The sequence below is a fragment of the Hippoglossus stenolepis genome, chromosome 3 (assembly GCF_022539355.2).
Source record: "Hippoglossus stenolepis isolate QCI-W04-F060 chromosome 3, HSTE1.2, whole genome shotgun sequence".
Lineage (NCBI taxonomy): Eukaryota > Metazoa > Chordata > Actinopteri > Pleuronectiformes > Pleuronectidae > Hippoglossus > Hippoglossus stenolepis.
Genome location: NC_061485.1, coordinates 6,550,707 through 6,575,421, shown reverse-complemented (window position 1 = coordinate 6,575,421; position 24,715 = coordinate 6,550,707). Strand labels below are relative to the sequence as shown.

Below are 24,715 nucleotides of genomic sequence, written 5' to 3'. Positions count from 1 at the left end.
CTCTCTCTCTCTCTCTCCCTCTCTCTTGCCTCTCTCTCTCCCTCTCTCCTTTGCATCTCACCCTTTAAGTAGCAGTGGGAACTGGACGTGGCTGTAACGTGCCTCCTCTGCTGCCTCCATCTGCCTCCTCTCCTCTTGTTCATCAACTTTTTGTTCAATCTACAGCCAAATCCCATCTCTATGTTTTAATTGATCTTGCTCGCGCGGGGCTTGATCTCACCCCCCCACCATGGCCACACAGAGCGCGCGCTAGGAATCGGCTGCAGCACCAAGGTGAGGATTTAAATTATATTTAAATGTATTTGCCTGTGATAAGTTATCGGCTGCTCGCGTTTTATGAAGATGAAGATGAAGATGTTTTGTTTTAATATTCTTTCTGACTGGCGCATGCAAGTGTGTGGAGAAGCCAAACTGAACGGTGAGCCGTCATTTCTGAAAAAAATACAAAGAAAGTACAATTTTCTTTGGCTTAATGGACTAAGAGCTTAAATCCCCGGTCTGAGTGCCTTTAGATAACGCGCAGCTCACACGCATTAAAGCAGCATCTCCCTCATACTTTGTATTATGCGCATAACCTTGGATGTGCAGCGTGACGCACGAGATTTGCCAAAACAATTGACCTTCTCGGGGAAGTCGCCAAGCTTGTGTGTGTATGTGTGTGTGTGTGTGTGTGTGTGTGTGTGTGTGTGTGTGTGTGTGTGTGTGTAGGTGAGAAATGACCTGAACCACAACAGCCCCTCAACCCGCAGACGCAATCTGCGTCTGCGAGGCAAATTACTTTTTTGTTCCACGGAATTGTTTCTTAAACGCCCATGAAAATATCTTGCCCCCATGAGTCACTGATGATCTGCAGCATAATAAGGTGAAGAGCAGGTTTTTCCTTATTGCTGAGCTATACACGTGTAACTGCAGATTTTAATCACAAGCAATAGTTGCGTTTTCAAATACAGACAAGTAAAAGTAATTTCTCTCCTCTTACCTAAAGATATGGATGAATAAATGCACACAGGGTAAACACACAGTCGGAGTGTGGTTTTGATTGTTTGGACTGATGCATTCTGCAGCAGGTGGTCCCGATCTTATCTGGATAATATGATTTTGCTGTAAAAAAATGTTCGGCTTCTTGTTCTGCCTGGAGGTGATTATTCCCCCGAAAAAATGTTGTTGTTTGACATGGTTCTCCACAAAGTGGGTTCACGGTTTAGTAAGTAATCCGCTCACTAGTCAAGTGTTCCCATAATCATTTTTATTTTTTAACTTTTTTCATTTTAACAGCTTCTTAATCGTGAGGATTTGCTGGTTTTCTGAGTCGTATGTGATTTTAAACTTAACAACAGTTGTTCTTTAAAACAATGAATTTGAAGATGTCACATTTTTTAAATTGCTAGCCTTCAACTTTTCTGTGACTCATTTCTGACTCATAACTTCTGGCTATCGTCAGAAGGTCGCAGATTCGAACCAAGAACCTTCTTGCTGTCCTTGCCGCTGCCCAACAATGAATCTCTTAGTTCAAAACATCTGAAACTGAAAATAATGTTTGTAAAGATTATCCTGGAACTATGCAAATCCCTGAGTTTCAGTTGAAAAGTGATTTTATGAAACAAAAAGAAATTGTTGAACTGAATTTTGACCCCCAGTAGGAGGTGGAATTCATCAAATCCTCTCCTGATGGTATTTTGTTTCTCGCAGGTCCCTGGTGTTGAGTGAACCCTCATATCTGCACAGGATGTGCTGACGTCTCCCGCTGATTCTCCCGCTGATTCTCCAGCTCTCCTCTCTGAAATGGAGATCTCTCTGCAGGGCTCCGCTTCAAACCTTTCCAAAACGTTCCTCAACACCAGCATGCTACTAAATGAAACTGGGAACTACACCAACGACCAGTTCGCCGACATCAACCTCCTGGAAATCCTGGGTCCAAAACGATCCCCCTTCTTTCTCCAGGTGACCAGCGTTTACCTCCTCATCTTTCTCACGGGCCTGTCTGGGAATCTGCTCACGTGTGTGGTGATAGCGAAGCACAAGAAGATGCGTAACCCCACCAACCTGTACCTGGTGAGCCTGGCCATGTCGGACCTGCTGGTGCTGCTGTTCGGGATGCCCCTGGAGATTTACGACCTGTGGCAGAACTACCCGTTCCCCTTTGGCGAGGGTGGCTGCTACTTCAAGACCTTCCTGTTCGAGACGGTCTGCTTCGCCTCGGTCCTCAACGTGACGGCGCTGAGCGTGGAGCGGTACATCGCCGTGGTGCATCCCCTGAAAACGCGATACCTGTCGACGAATCAGCACGCCAAGCAGGTCATCACCATCGTGTGGGCGGCGTCGATGATCTGCGCCATCCCCAACACCTCACTGCACGGCATCTTCTACCTGCCGGAGAGAAGGGAGGAGTCGGCCATATGCACCGTGCTGAAGCCCCTGTGGATCTACAACATGGTCATGCAGATCACCACCGTGTGCTTCTACTTCGTGCCCATGATGGTGATCAGCGTCCTGTACCTGGTGATGGGGCTTCACCTGGGCAGGGAGACGCGGCAGCCCTGCGGCAACCTGGGAAAGAACTGCAGCAGCAGCACTCGGAGGCAGATCAGCGCGGAGAGCGGCCGCAGGAGACAGGTCATCAAGATGCTCTGTGAGTTTTTCCTCATTCCCTCCTTATGCAGGAAACACAACAGTTGACATGACAAGCTGTGATTCCAGAGCAGATCCCCCTTTAATCCGTGTTGTCAGTGCCAAGACAAGTTCCCAAGACAGAAGCTGAGCTAAACACAGAGTGTGGAAAGACAGAGGATTTTCTGTAAGGACGATTTGTATTCTGAAGGGGCCTCTACCGTCATATCACATCCGCTGAGCTCTGGAGCTTGATGAGATTTAATGTACAGTGTTAGTATAGTTCTTACACTCGACAGTGCATCAAGCACTCGGTGTAAAGCCTCCACCTCTTTACACACAACACTTTAACGACAGGGGACAAAATGTCTGAAAGTGAAGTCTTGTCGGATTCGTCTCCAAAACCCGGGTTTTCTTAACAACGCTTTTACTGATTGAAACCAACATGAAAACAATGTAATCTTCCAAGGTTAGAAACGATCCATCCACCCTCCGTGCTCCTCTCTCTGCTCTTCTCACTAGTTTGAAGTGGGCAGCGCTCTGTTGAGGGAAAGAAAAAACACATGTGAGGAGAATAAAGAATTTGAAAAATGTGATTAGATTCTGATGACGGGGAAAACCACAGTTCATTGCTCACATCGTCACTGCTGCTGATCCTGATGAAACTCGATTTTGAGGTAATGAGGTTTCAACTATCATACAATAACTATAATATAATGTTATTCTAAGGAGAAATACCTGCATTCATTGACTTTCGGTCACTTTCATAACTTATAAAGTTGATATGGTGACGAGACAGACGCTTTTTCAGACATGGAACCCGGAGAATGTCGTCACAATTACTTTGTCCGGAGGTCGCTCCTCACACCTGAACAACGCAGCAGGGAATTCGCGACACTGGCGTCGGCTCATATCATCAAGAACTCTCTTAACATCTTTGTCAGTGTCTTCTACGTGTATGGCACCACTTTATCATCCTGTGAATTGTTTTATTTTTTGTTTTTCACATATTAGAAACGTCATCAACACATCTCGCAGTGAATTCTGCAGAAGATCTGTGTTCTCACTTCAGCTCCTTGGCAAGTGCTTCCCCTCCGGAGAATGTCCGGAGGTTCCTGGAGTTCAGTGCATGAGCAGCTTATGTTACCAACAGACACAGAGACATTTTTAGATTGATGTGGTTCCACTTTTGATGAGTGAAAGTCCAGTATTCCTTCATGTTGCTCTTGTTGATCAGATGTTCAAATAGACTCTTTAGACCTGCATTACTTTGTGGTCATTTTTAATCGTTTAGATTTGGAGGTTTTGGGGGCTCTGTGCGTTTTGTCTTTTGTAAAGAGTCACAGGATAATGACACATTTAATTTGCATTCAATTACTCTAAAAATACTTAATATAAAGTCAGTTAATTTTAGTGGTTCCCAACTGAGGAGTAATGCCTTTTTAAAGAGTGACAAGATAAGTCTATTGGGTTATGAGATGGTTCATTGTGTGGAGGAGAAATCTTCAGATGAGTGCCTCTATAATCGGAGTTTGCACGTTGTCTGCGTGGGTTTTCTCTGAGCACTCTGGCTTCCTCCCACAGTCCAAGGTTAGGTTAATTGGAGACGCTAAATATCCCGTAGGTGTGAACGGTTGTTTGTCTTTGTCTGTTGGATGTTTTCGCCCAATCTACTCAGTTTACTCACAGCTGACATTGGGCGAAAACATCCAACAGACAAAGACAAACAACAGATGTAAGTACAGCTTTGAAATAAATGTAGTAAAAAGAAACTGCACTAAGCTTTCAATCCCTGGATCGTCATGTATCCTGTCCTGTATTTCTTAGCATGTTACACCTTCTCCTTTCATGTGAATAACTTTTATAACTCTGTCTCATTTAATTAAAGGGAAAATGTCATCAAAAGTACATTGGAATAATAAATAACATTAAAAAAGAGCGATGAGAAAGAAAATCTATGAATCTGTAACAGCCTGTTTTCTCTCTCATCCTCTAGCGATCGTGGTGGCTGTGTTCGGAGTGTGCTGGGCGCCCTTTCACATCGAGCGGCTCCTGTGGAGCTCCATCAGCCAGTGGACCGACTTGATGCACAATATTTATCAGTACGTCCACATCCTGTCGGGCGTCCTCTTCTACCTCAGCTCCGCGGTCAATCCCATCATCTACAGCCTGCTCTCGACGCGCTTCAGGGAGAGTTTCCGAGAGCTCGTGTGCTCCCAGACGGAGGACAACAGCTCTGTCAGAGACTCGCCGCCATTCCCCAAAATCCTCCTGGGTCCCTCCGTCTCAGGCTCCAGAGCTCAGGCGAAGGGTAATGACTCGAATGGTTTTATCCCCCTGCTGTCCACCAACATGACGCTGAGCATGGACACCGCCATCCTTACGTGTGCATGCAAAGAGATGACCTGCCAGACCTCTGTGTTCTAACGGAGATTTCGATTTGAATAAACTAACGAGCAACTCATCCACTTTAAAAGACATTTGGGGAAATGAGCTTGTTTAGTTTCTTGCTGAGAGTTCGATGAGCAGATGGATACAAAGTTAGTTTGAAGCTAGAAGCTGCAGCTTGGTTTAGCAGAGAGATGCATACAGACTGGAAGTAAAAGCTGCCCTGGCTCTGTTGACACAAATCAAACTTTCACTTATTTATTTGTTATTGTGTATTTAATTTGTAAAAAACTCAAAATGTCCCGCAAATAACCCTTAAAACGTGTATACAGGTATTTATGTACATTGTTATGCATTAACCTTATTATACATAAATGCAACCTGCTCTTGATGATAATTACTTGGATGTTGCAAAGGCTCACCTGCTAATAATCATCTTTTTCTCATTGATTTCAACTGGATCCAATCCAGGGTCTTTTAAAGTTTATATGTAATACAGAGATATTCAGAAGAACAAAGTCAGGGAACACTAAAAGTTTTCAAAAATGAAGCAACATCCTTTGTAAAAGGTCAAACTCGAGAGAGTCTCCTGGTATCTCTTGGTATCTCCCAATACGGAAAACCTGACAGAGATACAGACAGAATCAGTTCAAAGCGACTTCCCACTTGTCTGTTACTGTTGGGAATGTAAAGTCTGACTATTTTACTGGAAGGAAAAATATAAAGGTTGCAAAATGTTCCTGACAAAAAAAAGAACCAAACCAATTTAAATCTTCAATAATGTAACAAGGAACAACACTTGTTTTTGTTGTGGTCAATGTATTTACATTAATGTCTGATGAATCTAATGTGATATATGCTGTTCACCATGGGGACAGGTCGCCACAGTATCACCGGGCCAACATATAACAAACAATCATTCACATTCACACCTAAGGACATTGTAGAGTCTCCAACCAGCCTTATCTACGTGTCTCTGGACTGTGGGAGGAAACCCACACAGACACAGGGACAACATGGGGCCATGGTCCACCATCAAGTTCCAAACCCACTTGTACTAACAGTGCTAACCACTGCTCCACCAATCCGTCACTCAGGGATGCTGGAGGTCAGCCAGAGTTCCTGAGAGAAAGTTAATATATTACAGGCTACACAGAAAATACACTAAACTTTCTAAAAATGAAATGAAATATTAGAAAATTTCAAGGCTACCATGCTACTTTTGAAATATTACTATTACTCAATAAAATAAACCTTTGCCTTTGCCTTGCACTCCTTGTCAGCAGGGGGTGCTGCAGCCCCCTCAGCACCCCCTGCTGTCCTTGCCACCACTTCAGTTTTAAACTATTAAAGTTTGTTTCCCTGTTTTGTGCTCACGGACAGAGCCTGGCCAGATGTGTCCCCTGGATTCCAGTCTTTATGCTAATATTTACACTCACACCTTTCTCTTCTTGCAAAGAAGGAGAATAACACAAAATGTTAAACTATACCTTTAACTTTACTGCCTGTCATTGCAAAGCTTGTACGTAAACTTTGGTTTGGTTCCTTTGTGACACTGTGGTTCTCGCACTCCCCCCCCCCCCCGACACTGCACGACGAGGCTGGAAATCAGTCGGACGCTAAATGTATTCAGCAACAAAATCGGGCTCAACTCGCACAGCGAACACCCGGATTGACAACGGATGCTCTTGTTCAACAGTGCCTGCACATTCCACCTGCTGTCTAATACCATAACTGCTGTTTGCCTTATAGGACGGTGTGATATCTGACCTGAATCATAATGTTGTACTTGAATCATCTTGTCTTTCTTCTTTTGGAACATTGACGTTGTGTTGCTAGGCGGCGAAAAACCGGTCAAATCATGGTGTGTGTCAAACAACCAAATGAATGTAATGCTTTATCGTGGGCTTCTGCTCTGGTTTTGTCTCTTGTTGAATGGCCTGCCCTCCAGTACATGATTTGAATGACTGGTAAGCTGTTGTTCACCGTGATTGCAAAAATGAAAAGTGATTATGGCTATTGTGCAGTGCCTAATGTGAAAAGCTTCACAATAAATGTCTAAGCTACCCACACATGGCTGTTTCTTCCCTTTCACCTCTGTTAATGCCTGTTTTCCGACGATGTTCCGTCAGTGTAGGGTGTAATTTTTGCAGTTTTGTTGAATACTGCATGACCCAAGTGGTTATTTTCCTTCCCACTATTAATCAGAACAAGCCTCATTCTGCAGGCCGTGGAAATGTTGGATTGCACAGCTGAGCCTCATTATTTCACACATAGTCGGATAAAGTGGACACAGCACATTTATTTTGAAATTTTTTTTTAGGCATTCACAGTTCCTCGGCTCCGCTCGTTTCCACCTGATGCTTTAGCACGAAGCAACATTTTCAATCTCTGTTTCCATCACATCCCCAGACAGTCAATCTATCACAGGAGATCAGCTTCTGCCTTGTGCGCAGCGTTTTCTTTTGTCCACTTGAATCCGTCATCCAGCAGCAGCAGCAGCCAGTGCAGTGTATTATTCATGTTGGTGTGAGAGGTCAGGATGAATCAGGACTCCATTTTCAGGGATTAAAAAGGAAAGTATCACACAGGCAACCGAAAGCCTCTCTATCCTTAATCACTGCTATTTTGGGAGCCAAAAATATTTTGCATTCATTCCCATCTAAGTGCATGACTGTCGACATAAAATCCGCAGCTCACAATTTTGTTAAAACACATTTGTCATGAAAATTTTCCAATTTTACCCGCCACAGAAACAGCACCACAGAGAAATGTAACTGGTTTGTTTTCTCACCATAGACGGAAGATAAATATGTATGAGACCATGATTTTTGTTGAGCTGCAAATATGGTCCCAAGAATGAAGAGTGAAATGTAAATGTGCACAATTAGCACAATAAATGCTGCAAGTCCGTTCTTCTGTTCTCACTCGTGAAAACTTAAGGACGGCGGCGACTAATAGCAGTTTGAACAAAGGCAGGAAAAGCACAAGCACTGTATCACCATCATGTGAGTGTTCAATCAGGAGACATAATGAAGGACAAAGAACAGTCACATTAAACATCAGGGCGAACTCAACACTGTCCCCGTTTGCGCTCAGTCCTTCCTCTGACCGCAAACATTTTCATTTGGTCTCTCAATGTTCACAGACCTCACACAGTGTCATACCCTTTGTCTTTAGGCCACAGTCGTTGCAGCAGTTCAGCTTGAGAAAGACGGCTTGCGGGCTATTCTGACCACATTATACGTATTCAGTCCCGGAGCGTCGAAACCAGTGGAAAGACCACGCTTGTCAAACGTGTAGAAGTTAAATAATTGACCATCCTGTGCTTCCAGGGACACCGAGGCCGAGCCGACCTGCAGAACACAAGGGTACTCTTTCTCAAACACCACTCTGAAGACCCGGTCCACCAGGTAGTTGAGCTTTATTGTCCTGAACTTTTCAGGGATCAGCTCTTCAATCTGAGGCCCAAACTGCTGCATGATGAGGACTCCGTCTGACCCCGCTTTGATTTCGTAGAAAGTGATGTTGCCGTAGGTGAAGAAGCCGATGTAAGGGTCTGGGTTTGGCGGAGCAAAGAGGATCTTCTTTGCCTCCCTGAAGGCTTTTTCTATGGCTGGGATGATGTGTCTGTAGGCTTTGGTGACCACATCCTGGTTCTGAGACCTGCCGCCAGCCATGAGCACCACGAGACCCAGCTTCAGTCTGGGAACCAGGGAGAAGGTGGCAGAGTACCCGTCCAGATCGCCATCTTTGCGCACCATCTCGTAGCCCATCAGCTCGTTCACCTCCCACGGTGTCCCGGTGCGGTTGGCGAAGTAGTCCTTATCGCACCTGAGGAGTGGCATCAACATGATCTTCAGAGAGTCTGGCTCCAGCAGCTTGCGGTGATACGCGCCCAGCAGCATCATGGCAAGTTTGGCCAAGTCCGCCGCCGTGGAGAACATCTGACCCGAAGGCCGGTACCAGCCCAGGTCGTAGAGCGGAGCTGGCTTCCCGTTGGTGTACACGCCTACAGCCATTTGACTCTGCAGCCCAGGGGTGATGTCGAAGCCGGTGTCCTCCATTCCCAGCCGGTCCAGGATGTTGTCTGTGATCCAGCGCTGGTAGTCGACGCCGGCCACCCGCTCGGCCATCACGTGAGCAAGCAGAGAGAAGGCGAGGTTGCTGTAGTGACATCTAGATGGAAGAAAGATATGGAAATGAAGAACAACTTAAAATTGAAGGTGAAACAGTGAGCATTCAGTTAGCTTAGCACAAAGCCTGGAGGAGTCCAAATGTAACTAAATCTTTTTCCAACACCTCTTCAAAACAAGTGTGAAAAACAAGTTAGGAATTTACACGTCAGACTTTTATGATCATCAATTTGGTAATTTCTGAGTAAAATCACACGAGTTTGGGTCTGTGTCATTTCTCTAACAGTGTAATGCTGTGAAAAGACCATTAAGATTTAAGGCCTTTTTTTTGTGTGATCCATTTTCGAATCTGTATCAAGTCAAAGCAAACTTTCACAGAAGTACTAGAATTTCAATGAGCAATATTGCAGCCCTTTATCTTTACGGTCAATTTTTCCAAGGTTTCACTTCTGACATGGACACATCCAACCAGTCAGAGTGCGTGTTGTTGACCGCATCACACTTTGAAGCAATAGTCGTAGAAGAAGAACTTCCTCCTCCTTCCTTTTTGTTGTGTTTGATAAATTTGTCTTAAGCCTTAGCTCGGTTATATTTGTCTTCAAAAGGATATGATGTAGCCTCAAAAAGTACCATAAAAGTCTTAAAAGTGTAAAATAAGAGTAAAATCCCAAGAGTTGTGCTGTTTGTTTGTGTGTTGGTTAAGAGGTTGAATGAACTTGGGGAAGAAACTGTCTGTGTTGGTTTGAGTTTTCAGTGAAGTACTGTATATACTAACGAAGTGGAAGGACTCTTACTTGGTGCCTGGGTCTGCGACGAGGACATCGTCTTGCAGCAGATTGATTGCAGATTGTGTTTTTCCCTTCCAAAGCAGGTTTGTTGCCCGGAGTCTCCTGGGCAGGCCTGGATCAGCCCGGGGTAAAAAAAGAACAACAACAGAAAACAGTAAAACATTATTTATTTAAAAACTAAGAATTATAAATTAAAACAACACAAACAAAGGAGACATTTCCTCCTCAGCTTTTTATTTCAATCTGAATAGTTTCTTGAACTTGTGAAAATACATTATTGGTACGTGAAAGATTCAGAATTCTTCAGACTCGATTGACGACCCGATACCTCGATGATAACCTGAGACAGGGATTTAAAGATTTATGATCCTTCGTCTCTCAGGAATCTCTTTCATCTTTCATTTGAATTCATTACACATAGTAAAGTATTACACATTCAACTCTTCTGTTGAGCGGATTATGTAGAAGTAGCTGCTGAAAAACAAACGTGACGGCAGGAATCTAAAGTGTTCAGTGTCTCTACTGCAGGTATGTCTGTAATCTTCTAAATACAAACAGGACTAGAATATTAATTTTTCATTTTTATAGTTTACTTTTGTGACAAAATGTATATATATTTGTAACCTTTAACAACAATAAACATGTTTGAAGGAGATATGTTTGCATGTCAGTGACTTTAAATGGCACCAAAGAGGGAAGTCAACCAAACTAAGTCAAATAATTTGAATCAATTATGTTCATTGTAGTTTCCTGAGACCAAGTTGTCTTTTGATCTGATGAACAGAAAAACTGTGCTCAAAGAATCAGAATCAGCTTCATTTGCTGTGTATATGTACGATTGACTGTATATGCATGTGTGCCCACACTAGGAATGGAGTTTGTATAAATTCCGTTAGTTCATTATAACCCATTGTGTCTCAGTACCTGAGAGCTGGCTGGCCATCCTGCGCAGGGTGACGGAGGACGAGCGGATCTGAACCTCCCCACTGTCCAGAAATATCAGACCATCTGTCACATATTTCAGCTCCGAGTCGCGTGACTTCCCCAGAGGGTTCTTGATGGTGAAGTTCTCCACGTACTTCTCCAGGGGGTCATCTAGGGAGCCGATCTTCCCGTCCTCCCACAGTTTGTACAGCATCAGTGTCGGGAAGATTTTGGATAAGCTGGCAATTCTGAGAGATGGATTAAATGGGATTGTTTTTTTTTTATCTGACAACAACAGCAACAAAAAAAACACCTTTGGAGAGAATCTTTGTGTTTCCACTGATGCAGTGTTTATTAAAGCATCTTCTCACATTTGCATCTTGACTTTTTCTTTATGTGCTTGTTTGTTTGTTTCCATCAATTCCCCATTAAAAGCTCTTTTATGCATTTCATCTATATTTGTGCACGTCTTCTCAAAGCTTAAGGATATAGACAAAATGGTGCAGTTCCACTGGAAATCATAGGGGGCAGTGTGGCTGATAGTCCAAGCGAGACGACCATAGGAAACGAGGAAGAAATTTTGACAATGTCGGAATTTTCTTTCAAGAAAGACTTGAAAAGAAACAAAAGAACCCACTACAATGTGGTTTCTTTTGTTTCTTTCTTAAGTGGCACATTGTCACAACCTCCATCACTGCCATGTTTGTTGTTGACAGATAAACTGTGCTGCCCTCTAGTGGATGTATTGCTTAACAACCAACACATGGAAGGATGACGCAGAGACGGTTACGTCAATGGAAGCATAAATAGTGCGGTCAGGGTTTACGACCTAAATGCTGCCACTGAGAGAAGAAGGACAAAGAACACTGAAAGTTTCTCTTCGTGGACGACTTGTTTTCACTCTCTTCCCTTTGACGGCCGTGATGAACGGGTCGAACAGATGGTTCGTTCGCTCACCTGCCAAATGTTGCTTCAACGCTCTCACACTTTCAACGTGATTTTTTCCGGTTTCAAATGAAGCCTTCACAGATGGTTCTGTGTAACAAGCAATCTGCTGCGTCTGGATACACTCAGGTTAAACCAAACCAAACAAGGGCAAGACATTTCTTTTTCCACAGTGAAGTGGGTATTATTTTTGAGACACAACTCTTTTTATCTGTGAAGTTTGTGATTTGGTGCAAAATGTATTTTCATATCAATACACACGGCAGCAGTTAAGATCAGGCATAGACCGTGTATAAAGATGGATGACACCTATTTTCACCTCGGTTTTAAAGCATCAAATAACTGCTTAAAGTAGAACATCCCAGAAAAATGATTATTCACACGTATTTTGACTTTTTAGTTTGACCCATGTCCTGTCCACAAACAGGAAGGAGGTGTGTTTTATGACCTATACTGCAGCCAGCCACCAGGGGGCGATCAAGACGCTTTGGCTTCCCTTTTGTGGAGCTGTCATGTTGTCAATCTGTCATCAATACAGTCTGTGGTTAAAACCTTCTATGGTCTGTGTCTCCTGAGGTTAAATACTGCCTTTCTAAACACAGACTGGTCCAATATGGAAACAGTGCTGAAGCTATGCAGAAATCACAAAGACTGTTTTCCACATATAAAGCAAAGCAAAACAATCTTTTAATTAATTTGAAACCACTCAAATCCATCTAAGAACATCTGAATAAAATGTACATTTAACATCCGCCGTAAAAAACAACATATACAAACAAAATCCCACTTCTCAGAGATGAGTGGCAGCCAAAACAATATGTGCAGGAGTCTTACAGTGAATAAATCATAAGACAAATATAAATATATTCAATTGTGGAAAATTGACTTCAATGGAACATGAATCCTTTCAGGAGCAGCTGCTAATATGTCAGAGAATCTTTTAAAGAATTCAATTTACTGAGTAATTGGAGCCATTTACTGTCGATCGTGCGTTGGTACCTTGACGTATGTGTTCTCGTCAAATAATGTGAGACAAACAACTGCTGGAATATTTGAATATAGATTCGTAACTGATTTAACACTTTCTTGTTAAAGCTCACAAATGACTGATGTAACCATCGAGCATTTCACCAATTTCACACATGAACAACACAGACTGAGTTGTAGGCTCCGTCTCAGCCTGTTAACATGGCTGCCTCATGTCTCCTGTTGCTATGGAGAAGCCTCATCAAGTCCTCGCTCAGAAACCTCACATCGTCACATCATCATCGCCATAAACGAAACGTGAACAAACTCAAAATCCCCTTTTTGTAACAACTACTCTAAATCTTTATTGGTCCATTTTCTTCCCCCATTTCTGTGATTTTTTTATACAGCAATTTATGAACTTAAATTGAATTTGATAAAAAAAAAAAAAAAAATGTCCCTGCCAAAAATTACTTTAACTGCGAATTTCAGTTTTTATGAAGCTTGCTTTTCCCTGCAGAGACGCATCGAGCAGATCCTTTGCTCCTTTATCGTTGTCATTTCACGAGCAGCAGCATTGTCATCACACAGCATCAATTACCCTATAAAGTCAGGAGCCACCGCGTAGTCGTGCAGCGGTGGAATCACCTTTTTTTCCCATTAGACGGAATCTTAATGGTGTAAAAATTCTCATCTCAACAAAACACTTTCCCTGTAGCATAGCAACAAATGGGTTTCATGTGGCTGATTGCTGCCACAAAATCAGCAGAGCAAAAACTGGTGAGAGAGAATGAGGAAGGATGAACACTGAGGATGAAAAGACAACGAGGAGACGACATGAACTTTCCTGACAGCAAATCCAAAATGAGGACACTGAGGTTATATCTGGTGCCTCTGCAGGTTTAGTAAGAGTTTCTAGTTTGATAAGAGTCTAGTGGTCCTCTCTAGTCAAGGAGGTTCGTGATGGTTAAGACTGAATTAACTGGGACATTTGTGATGGGGGCTGTGGTCCAGCGCTCACCTGTAGATGGTGTACTCATTGGGGGAACCTGAGAGAGGGTCGCTGCTGTTCCTCTTGCCGAAGTTGCCGGTCCATAAAACGGTGTCGTTTAAAATCACAATGGCCGACAGAGCGGGAAGGCTGATCGGGTTGACGCTCTGCCGAAGCAAAGCGTCCACCTGGAAAGAGACGGAGCAGGAAGTGAGCGGGTTTACAATGAAATGCCTCTTGTCTCCCTATACCAGTCTTCAAGCTAAGCTAACAGGCTGCTGGGTTTTGGAGCCACTTGTGGAATAAAAGTGGTAAAAAACTATATTTGAGCTGTGTTGGGTTGTTTCTTATGACATTATTAGATGTTATTGCTGATGTTAATGCATCAATGCATGAGCATCATATTGACGTATGATTGACAAGGAAATCACAGGTAAACCAGAACGTAACACTGAACCATCCGACAGCAGCCAACGTGATCTTTGCGGTTGTGGTAAACATTTCCATGGTAACGGCATTGTGGATAAAACCCATTTTTATTAAAACCCAGTTGATGGATAAGGACATAAGGAGCATATATCCCTGCCTCGGATGGTAAAAATATTATGGCTGATGATTAAAATCTGTGTACGGAAAATGAATTGGAATTTCTTTTTACCCAAGGAACCACACTGTTTACAGGCATTGGTTAATTAAAATGAGCAAAACACCTCAAATATATTTACAGAATATCTTTTCAATTTGTGTTGTGTGTTTGTACTTTGTCATCCCTTATTAAACGGCAACATGAAATCCCAGAGAAGTTACTTTGAAGTCCCTCTCTCCCAACGATATTAATTAAATGAGAACAGTCTGTTTTTTTATTGGGAGGAACTGGAGCCTTTTGTTTTTCCAAAGCAAACTCTCCAGGTAAAACAACATCACTCTTCAAATTGAATTGAAACAAGTTTTTATTTGATTTCAAGTTGCCCACGAACCTTTTCACTTTAATGAACATCAAACAGTTTCATGTATTTGATTTTCATTATCACTCTGGCTTCAAGTGTTTGGTCAGTGCCCAGATGAAAGGTTCGCAAACTCAAATTAAACTGGCTCCAATAATGAAATTTCTATGTTGATATTCATCATTTTTTTAAAATTTAAATGTCATTGACCATGTGGGACCACTGCTGCTCCCAGTGCACAGAGAAAATAATTTTTAGACATGAACTCCAGAAGATGAGGAGAATTGGGTCCAAACTTTCTCTGGACTTTCTCTGGACTTTGCCTTTCACACGTGAACAACCCAGCAGGAGATTCTTCACTCAGATGCATTGACAACAGCACAGAAATCTAGTATTTATTCTGCTTCTGATTACGTTTTTGTTTACAGCACATCAACACCGGTGTCGGCCATTGTCACCAAGAGCTCTCGTTAGCATGTTCATGACATATGCATGTTAGAAACGTCATCAGCACACCCCCTCGCTCGTGGTGGAACCTGCGGAGGATCTCTTGCCGTGTTCGCACATCGATTCCTTCAGACAATCTGCACACATACTAGGAGAAACTCCGCGGAAAGTCCGGAAGCTCTCAGTCGGACATTTGCGTTCACACGTATACAGCCCCTCCGGAGAATGTCTGGATCTCCGGAGTCGAGCGCATGTCTGAAAGCAGCTCAACACAAACCCTTTCCTCAGACACTTTTTCATCCACTGTATCTTTTAATCTCCTTCTGTCAACTGCAGCGGCTTTAGGTGTGAAGGATTACAGCACGGACAGCCTGTACATTTCCTCACACTTGGCTGAGGGCGTGTTTTAGATCAGCGGCTCGAAGGGTCGACTCCTCTCACCTTTTCCAGGGCCTCTTTCAGACTGGGCAGGGGATGCTCCAGAGGGAGGGGCTCCGGGAAGCGAGGACATGTCATCTCTGCCTTGGCGCTGCGACCCATCCCCTCGTCTGGAAAGAAAATGAGAAAAGAGACAGAAAAGGAGGGGAAATTAAAGGAAGTACAAAGAGGGGACGGGGGTATTGTAATTCTCAATCCGTATTTCATAGAAGAATGCCTCAATGGCACAAAAGTAATGTGGTGTAATATAATTGGCTGGCTGGGGGCTTCATTAGTTCTCCCTGCTGACTGATGAACCCTGTTGATCATACAGGAGAGCATTTGACAGGACGTACTGTTTACAAGCCGCTGATCAAAAGAGATGCGGCCCCGCTCCCACTGTGAACTGGGGATGATATTACAATATGTTTCACTTCAGCCTCAGGCCACGATCTGCATTTCCATTCTAAAGGACGGCCATACATGAAGAAATTCGTTTTTTGGAATATAAAAAGATACATTAGTGCATAAAGGGAAATATGAATCAGAGCCTGCAGAGGGCTGCTGCTTCCCCCCGAGTAATGATATCACCTGATGTCCCCGTGAAGGACACTCACACAGAGTCGAGACCTGGACATGAAGTTGTTTGTGTGCTCTGCTTAAAGAAATATCAGATGTCAAGGGCGGCAAAGAGCCTCATTTGTACAGATGGAGGGATGACGCACCAACACTGATTTTACCACGACTGAAAACACTTCACATTTCTAATATGAATGTCGCCTTCAATGATTAGATTTTAAGAATTAAAATGATCAACCTACTGCCGTGTTGTGATTGTTAACTCAGTTTTAATCAACGCTGCCTTAATGAGATCTTAATGTGGCCAATTACAAACCCTCAGCCAGCACAACACCTGCCGGCTGATATACTGTCAAGTTAGGACTCCACCTTATAATTACAGGATAAAAGCTGCACAATTAGGATCTGTATCTTTTAATAGGGGGAAAAAGTGAGGTAGTGATTATCAGTAGAGACGGAGGTTGTGTTGTTGTTGCAGAGAGATAAGGAGCCTCCAGAGTTTTAGCTTGAAGCTACGTCTCAATGTTAAGGGTATTAAATAAAGATGAACCTGCAATAGGCGTCATGGGAAGAACATTTTAAACAATTTGCAGACTTTCAAGTCTCAAGAAAGGTGAAATATTAAGACAAATAAATCACTGTCAAAATTTAAAAAAAAACATTTTAAAATCTTGTTGTTTGCAGATTTCATGTTTCAGTGATGTGGATAATGTGGCCTGAGCTATTTCCCATGAAGCAACAATATCTGAGAGGAAATCTCATCCCATGCAACCTGATGCATCACCTGTTGTGAGACAGTGTGCTGGTACTCACCCTGCAGGACCTTGGGCAGCTGGTACTGCCAGAAGAAGCATCCGGTCATCACCAGGGACAGAACGAGGAAGAAGACCAACCCCAGCTGAGTCCACTTCACCTTCATCCTGCTGCTTTTTGTGAGTCCCTCAAACTTAACGGTGGCAGCAGGAGCAGCCTCAGCAGCAGGAGGCGCCTTAAAGAACACACACACACGCAGCACATACTAGGTTAGCACTGAATGTGTAGAGCCGTTTCCTCTCCATGATCTCCTACACGTTATCTGTGGACTCCGGCCGCGAGAGAAGAAATCCCTGTCACCTTGTTCACTATACAAGTGATCTCTGCTGCACTTAGTCGGACTCACCACTTGATGCTTCACAGGCCCGAGCAGGGCGGATTACCAGCGACAGAAATCCTCTTATCACTCAATCAACATCCCAGACATTTACTCAGAGTTAGTTCTGCTGTGTAAGTGACTCCTACGCCCTGAAGGCCGTGTGCGGTGTCCCAGGGAGGTTTCCCCGAGCAGGAGAAAGGCACAGACATGGACTCCCAGCTTCAATTTCCCACTGACTCTGCTGTAATTCTGGGCCATCGGCGCTGCCGTCCCTCACAATTCAATTTCCTCTCCAGCAGCCACAGGCTGTTGACATCATAATCCCCCAGATTTACTCCACCAGAGCGGCCGGGGGAAATCTTAATCCTTAATCCCAGTGAATCAATTCACTTCAGTCCAGCCTCGCCTTGTGGAGCCCACCGCCGAGCCGTACGAGCCGACAAAGATGGAACCCACTCAGCCAAAACAAATTGGGATGGGGGTGATAGGGTGGGCCTTTTTGGGAGCAGAGCGTGAGCGTGAGCTGCAAAGTACAAAGACGTGCACGGAATATGGATCAACTCTGTGAGGGAATGAGACGCTTTGGGACGTCGAGGGGAGTTCAGACGATGAGCAGGGTTGAGACGATGAGCACTGACCACTGACGGCTGACATACAACCACAGCCTCAATCGCACTGGGTTCTTCTGGACAGCACACATATCTAACAGTTTCAAGTATCATGTAATAACACGTCCATCAATCAATCTTTTATCAAATATACAAGATTAACTAGATTAACACTCAGAACACCAAAAGGGCCCAACAGTCTCCTAATGCAACCAAACTTAAATTCACCATATAGATTCAGATTTATATTTGGATCTGGACCAAATTACTCACACTCATAAAGATCAGTCCCCTAAACATCAAGATCCATGAATTATTCTTGGAGAAATCAAGGAATATTTTACTTTCAATGTTCAAGAGAATAAAATATACTTCATTTTTGTAATATTAATAATATTAATATATTTTTACTGAGAAAAAATATTAAAGAGTTGACAAATAATCTTTGGAAGTTTCTCTGGTGGAAGAAATAGGTCATTAACAAAATTGGGTAAAAATATAGTGATAAACTAATATTGGCTAATTCACTGACTCCTTTTCATCAGGGCCCGAGCAGTAACAGAGCGATGACCCAATTGGAGTCGCTTAGATTCTTCTTCTTTTATCTATTTGCTTTTAGAGTCTAGTTTTTTTGCTCGATTGATGAAAAATCCATAAACCAGTGAAATTTACTCGTTAAATAAATGATAATCTCTTAGTATTTGGTGGTGAATAATGATGTCTGCGGTTGCTAAGCCTGCTCATCTTATCTTCTTAACCAGAAGTGGACGGTAGGTTAGGATGATATGATGATGATGATGATACCATGAGATGATGAGATTTACGGTTTATACCAAAGTGTTTATCCTTCACCACCGGTCATTCCAGGAAATACTTCAAGTCGCTGAATTGAATTTTGTAGAGCAGTACTTGTACCATGTAGTATCACAGTACTGCTGTATTTCAATAGTACAGCTCCTGTTTGCAAGGTGAGTCTTGAGTCCAAAAATATGAGATTTCCTGACTAATATCTTCTCACTTCAACGATATTTACAATGATTATAACTCAGAGAATATGCAAAATGGAACGAATGGAACATCTGGATTCAAAGAAATTGAAAGGTGATCATTTGGGTGATGGTGGAAGATGATATGTTAAAGTGTGATAACGTTCTGGTGACGCAATGAAACAATGGGAGTTGTTTGTATTATTCTGGTAATAACCCAAACCCAGTCATTGATAGCAGAATCGAATGAGTGCTGCTGGGCTGTGGATCTTCTCGGCTGGAACTCAGACCAGAACTCCACATGATTTAGAAGTTGATTCTTGGTTTTATTTCAATAACATGTGTGTGTGTGTGTCTTAAGCCATTTTCATCCATGTCCTGCAAAGGATTTCTGCAGAATTGGGTCCAGCGCAGCAGGAGCTTCACAACAGCAACAAATCCTCTGTATTATTGAGGCGCGAGGTGGAGCAGCCGGCTGCAGCAGACAGAGACAGGAAGTGACGTGTTCATTCTGCTGCAGGGATCACGTGATTTTCTTGCACATCAACATCAGCTTCAGCTCTCATCACCACAAACTCTCTTGACTTCTTCGTCGGTGTTAGAAGTGTCATCAACCCCCCTCTCGGTTGCTATGAATCCAGCAGTGAACCTCCTGCTGTGTTCTCACACCGGATTTTCCGGATTTTCTGCAGATAATCAGGCTCTCAATCTAAATCTCAGGAGCTCAATGCATGTCTGAAAGCAGCTTTTGTTGCATATTGGACCCAACTTGTTAAACGCAGATATGAGATGAGCATAAAGAAACTCTTTGTGGAATTATTGGATTTACCAGAAGAAGGGCTGAAGATGGTCTTGTGCTCGCCAAGTTGAAAAACTCTTCAAGGTCTTTGGGTGCAAAACAGGTTGTCCAATATCTGGAGGTGTCCCACAAAGGGGCGACCTTCCTTCTCCAGATAACCTATCCCAGGATTCACTGCGTGCCGGTGACTTAATGTTTTTCAAAGAGATAAGTGACGAGACCAAAACTTCTGATGCGGACACAGTATCATTCAATTCCACCCAACAGCTGGTAACATACACAGTTATCTTGTTTCAGTCATTGCGGCCATGAAAGCAAGAAATTTGATCAATCTACTTCTGGTGGGTGGCTTATATAAATAAAAATACACTCTAAATATATAATTTATTCCCCCGAGAACATCCAGTGACCATCTTTCCTTCAGCTGAATCGTATATTAATGGTTTGTCCAAAGCTCACTGATGTGTTTGCATGATTATAGATACGATGATGATGCAATGTGGGAATGTGTGAAAGCAAGCTGCTTCTGATCCTGGTTACGTAACCTGTGGCTGCAGAGCACAGCAGCTGGCCAGGGCACACACACGTTTTTTTAGTTTAATACACCTTTTCTTCTATCTTTACCGGCTCAATTCTTGCATGTGTAGAGTTTGTACTTGTGCAGGAAGGAGTTTGTACATCTTGCGTGAGTGTGTGTGTGTGCGTGTGTGTGTGTGTGTGTGTGTGTGTGTGTGTGTGTGTGTGTGTGTGTGTGTGTGTGTGTGTGTGTGTGTGTGTGTGTGTGTGTGTGTACCGGCGCTTGCACCCCGTCCACCGACGTCTCCTTCAGGACTTTACTCCCTGCCTTGCCCATGGCTCCACTTCACCAGCTGTTACACAGAAAAAACAACAAGTCAGTTGTGGCTTCCGCAGAAAAGTGGTCGTCCTTACTTTTCTTTTTCACACTGCATAATGGAATGTTTTAAATAGAAATAATTAGAACAGAATGACAATGCATTCCCTGTGCACATGACATCCACAGATATTAAATCAGAGTACTACGAGGCGAGAGCAGGCGAGAACATTTCTGCTGCACATTTACTTATCACTCTAACAAATAACAAGGCGACATAATGGACCACCAAGCACCGAATGACTCATAATGAGCAAGAAGAAGAAAGTGCTCTCCCCCTTTCCCAGTAAATTAAAAGGCACGGGGCCTGATGGAGAGCTGCTCTCTACTTGACCATCAACAACTGCAGCAGGAGCACATCCACCCAGTGTTGTTCAGTGTGGGGCAGGAGCTGACAGCCAGACAGTGGAGCGGTGGGGAAAGAGACAGAGACCTGCAGGGAGACAGCCAGATGCACGTCTGCTGGCAGCCTCCAGTGGAGAAACAGGAAACACACGGTGCAGCCGCTGATCTCCTGCTCACTCTGACCCTGTCCTCTCTAAACAAGACCCAGGGGAGGCAGAGGTGGGCTCAGTTTGCCCAAGAGATCACACAGACTCTATTCTGCAACACGTCTGCACGGTGGAATGGCCGACAGGATCCTCCCCCACACTTTGCCCTGAGGTCAGATTATGCTTGAAATGAAGCAGTGTGAGCAGCGTGTTGTTGTCTGACCACTTTCAGCTCAGGCCTGGCAGACTGGCTTTCTGTCACAAAGGGGGCGAGCCATGATGAATCACACGAATTGGGACGACAGAGCAAACATTGGTCGGACAATGGTCAATTTCAGAAAATAAAAAGGTCAGAAGCAGCTGGCAGCTGGGACTGAAAAGCTGATCATATAATATTTAAATGTAAAAGTCTGCACATGAAGGTGGGAGCCAAGACTCATCAGCACCTTCAGTCTACTCTACTACTCCACTACTATTCTGTCAGTCACCCAGCAATTATTAGCATGTTAGCATGTTAGCATGCTATCATGAGAAACTAAGACTTTTAACATCTGAATGTTAGCATAGTCATTACAGCGTATTAGCATGCTGATATTTCCTTACCCTTGTTGAAGGTTGAAGGCAGAGGATGTCACACCTTGTTAAAGCCCTATGAGACGATCTGTGATTTGTGAATACTTTGAATAAAGTAAACCAACAAGACCATTTACTGAAGTTTGTTCATAAAGTTTGTTTTCAATTAGTTAATTGACTCGTGATTGGTCGGGGACGACGGCACTGGCTCTGATTCTAAATGAACTCCAAAGTGCAAGATGGCGGCCCACGTGTCTGGGATTCTTTACCTTAAAGGTTCAGTGAGTAGAATTAAGTGACACCTAGTGGTGAAGTTTGTCCTGTCTCTGGTACAATCTCAAATAAAGCCCTTCGCAGGGAGTTCATGTATTTAAACTAGGTTTTTTGTCTCAAGCGAATACCTGACCTGTGCATGAAAAGACCAAGTGGCAACTCTCAGCACAGTAGCTGGTTAATAGAGACGTTGTATAGGGAGTTCAGACGGAGTTAAACTTGTTAAATTAGCTGGTTAGTCTCTACTGGGATATCCGGTCCAAGAGTTAATGGTTTCGTCTTTGGCCCAAGCTTTTAGTTTGAGTGTAATCCTGCCGACACTCAGACAAACAGCAGTTAAAACGGAGATGAACATTTCTTTAATTGATTAAATAATTTGACCTTTTAAGACGAGTGGTGACGATGAAGGATTTTCAATTTTTGTTCAAAAGCAGGAAAAGCACAATAAAATCAGATCAGTCATAAAATGATGAAATACAACAACCTGGTTATTTCTTTTATTCTCTTCTAATCCAGGCATCATCTGATAATTGAGCCAATTGGAAAGAAAATGCATCACTTTGATTTCTGATATTCAGACTCACAAAAAACAAAATTTCTCATGTTTAAAACAGTTAAAAATAGTCAAACTGGATTATGCATGTTCATCTTTAATCCTTATACAAGAAGCGGAATATAAAAACAAGTCTGACCTACATTTCTTTGCCTCCAAACCAATTAAAAGTCCATCAGATATTCAGCATCAAGCTAAAACCTGACCTGGCATTTTAGCCCATACTCTTACTGAGCACATTCCCAGTGTGCTGACTCAGCTGCATCACTTCATCAATGTCATTAGCTCGCGGTTGGAAGTGATGGTCGTGCGGCTGTATTTTCGGATGCACGTGTTTATATTGAAGTCTGACATCAAGTTCATTCACCGCCTGCAGAGAGATGCAGCTCGAGACAAGAATAGGTGATGGTGTAAATGAGTCCAGCCGCTCTGTGAGGCTGTTTCAATGCACTGCTGCGCTTTGAGCTAAATGTTTACACCAGTGCAACATGTTAGAATGAAAGTGTGAACATAGATATAATGTTAATCATGTTCAGCGTCTTATTTTAGCTTGGGAGCATGAAACAAATTAAGGCTGATGAGAATTTGCTTAGTTTATTAATTTGGTCATAAACTAAAGTTTCAGATAAATGACACAAGATGAAAATAAGAGGATCAGCAGGTTAATAGTTTTACATTTATCCCACCAACAGGCCCATCATGTTCTTTTTGATTGATGCATTAAATTGATTATTCTCGGACACTGGCTTAATATTAATGCTCATTCATCTGTCTGCTGCTGCAATGACCCAATGACTAGTAATGATCGTTAGAATTTTCATTTCATCGATCAGTGTAAGATTATAATGTCCACTGCTGCTCTCACTGTCGTCATATTTATAATAAAAAGACATTTCTCATATTGTGACAGAACAGGCGTGACCTTTATCCAACGAGGGTATAACTCTGGAGCCGAATGATAAAACCTGTCTTCTGTTAAGAATTAACGACGGTTATAATATCAGCTGTCACGTGACTTAGTGGTGAGGATTTTAATTTCACGATCTATAGAATTGTGCACGGCATGATTTGCAGTGTGAGATAAACATTCACACTTCAAACTCTACATGAGATGATCATAAAAGCAGATACTTTTCTGAGTGTTTTGGAATAAACACAGAGTAAAACTAACATCAACTGAGAGCGAGAGCTTTAAAACAAATCCCCTGATTAGTTCATCACCTCAAATAACCTCCTACCAATAAAATAAATTCTAAATATAAAGTAACTTGTTAGTAAAATGATTCACACACTGATAGAAACAAAGCAGTGACAAGCGTATATTAAAATTCTGCGTAATTGTAGCTGTCAGATCAATTTATATATAATATATTTGTTGTATCCATGACAATAAGAATCAACACTAAACTGCTGTCATAGTAACTGAAGCTTTTTTCCCCTATGGATTCAACTTTTGAAAAATGCAGAGCAGTTGTAAATAAAGCGATGCGTCACACGCACTGAGCATCTAGAGCCAGACTGTGGGGAAAAAACACACAACATGTTACATAAGTTGTAATGAATCAAAAACCCTCTTCTCTCGTCCGGGAAACGTTCTTCGTTGATTAAATTCCTGGTTCACTTACCTCAGGTTATGAATCTATTAACCGCCTTTCCCCTCTTCTCTATCAAGATGGTGAGACCAAAACATTCCGCTTTTGTTTTCCGTGTGGGTTTGGGAGCTCAGGACGGGATCCTGACAGATGTTAGTATCATGGTTATGGCTAAATCCTGCTTGTAGCGGACCCAGCGTTCTGGATTAACCAATACAGCCAATGGCCACATCTGCCACGGCACAAAAATGGATTCCTATTCGTTGTGTGTGTGTGTGTGTGTGTGTGTGTGTGTGTGTGTGTGTATTTGTGAGTCCTTTTTTTTTTTTGCTTTGCATAGCCTTTGGATTTTGAAGGACAAGGTCATTCAATTGAGCAAAGAGCCAAAAAAGCCATTGGTGCTTTTCACTGGGCTGAATTTTTATTTTTTTTTTACAGATGGGGAAAGATTACACAGTTTAGATGTTATTAGTTTTATATAGAGAACATCCTCCCATAGAAAAGTGAGTAAAGTTGAATTCTAAAGCACTTTAAAGCTGCGCAAAGTGCTGTAAAAAAGGACGTTGGAATATTAGCAAGTGAGTAAAGAGAAGCAAAACGAAAAAACAAGGGACAAATACACAGTTATCTGACAACAGATTGAAAGATTAGTGAGTCAAAAAGGCCAGTGGATAAAAAAAAATA

At 42.8% G+C, this 24,715-nt stretch overlaps 2 protein-coding genes across 3 annotated transcripts; one reads left to right on the top strand and one right to left on the bottom strand.

The window, feature by feature from the left end:
• The first annotated feature begins 1,716 nt into the window (after window positions 1–1,716).
• On the top strand, window positions 1,717–7,053 carry nmur3 (neuromedin U receptor 3). Its single transcript, XM_035150244.2, has 2 exons — window positions 1,717–2,629; window positions 4,604–7,053. Exons 1-2 carry the CDS (start codon window positions 1,783–1,785, stop codon window positions 5,032–5,034), a joined length of 1,278 nt encoding a protein of 425 aa, XP_035006135.1. The 5' UTR covers window positions 1,717–1,782; the 3' UTR covers window positions 5,035–7,053.
• Window positions 7,054–7,277: 224 nt separating this feature from the next.
• Window positions 7,278–24,283, bottom strand: lactbl1b (lactamase, beta-like 1b). 2 transcript variants are annotated; one of them, XM_035149696.2, is made up of 8 exons: window positions 24,065–24,283; window positions 20,451–20,526; window positions 16,946–17,120; window positions 15,578–15,684; window positions 13,776–13,933; window positions 10,844–11,091; window positions 9,926–10,031; window positions 7,278–9,174 (listed from the first exon to the last, which is right to left on the bottom strand). In XM_035149696.2, the coding sequence occupies exons 2-8, from the start codon at window positions 20,508–20,510 to the stop codon at window positions 8,196–8,198; spliced, it is 1,833 nt and encodes a 610-aa protein (XP_035005587.1). In that variant the 5' UTR covers window positions 20,511–20,526; window positions 24,065–24,283; the 3' UTR covers window positions 7,278–8,195. The 2 variants fall into 2 exon arrangements, with proteins under 2 accessions (XP_035005587.1, XP_035005595.1); XM_035149704.2 differs by lacking the exons at window positions 20,451–20,526; window positions 24,065–24,283 and adding an exon at window positions 17,292–17,677.
• Between the last annotated feature and the right edge of the window lie 432 nt (window positions 24,284–24,715).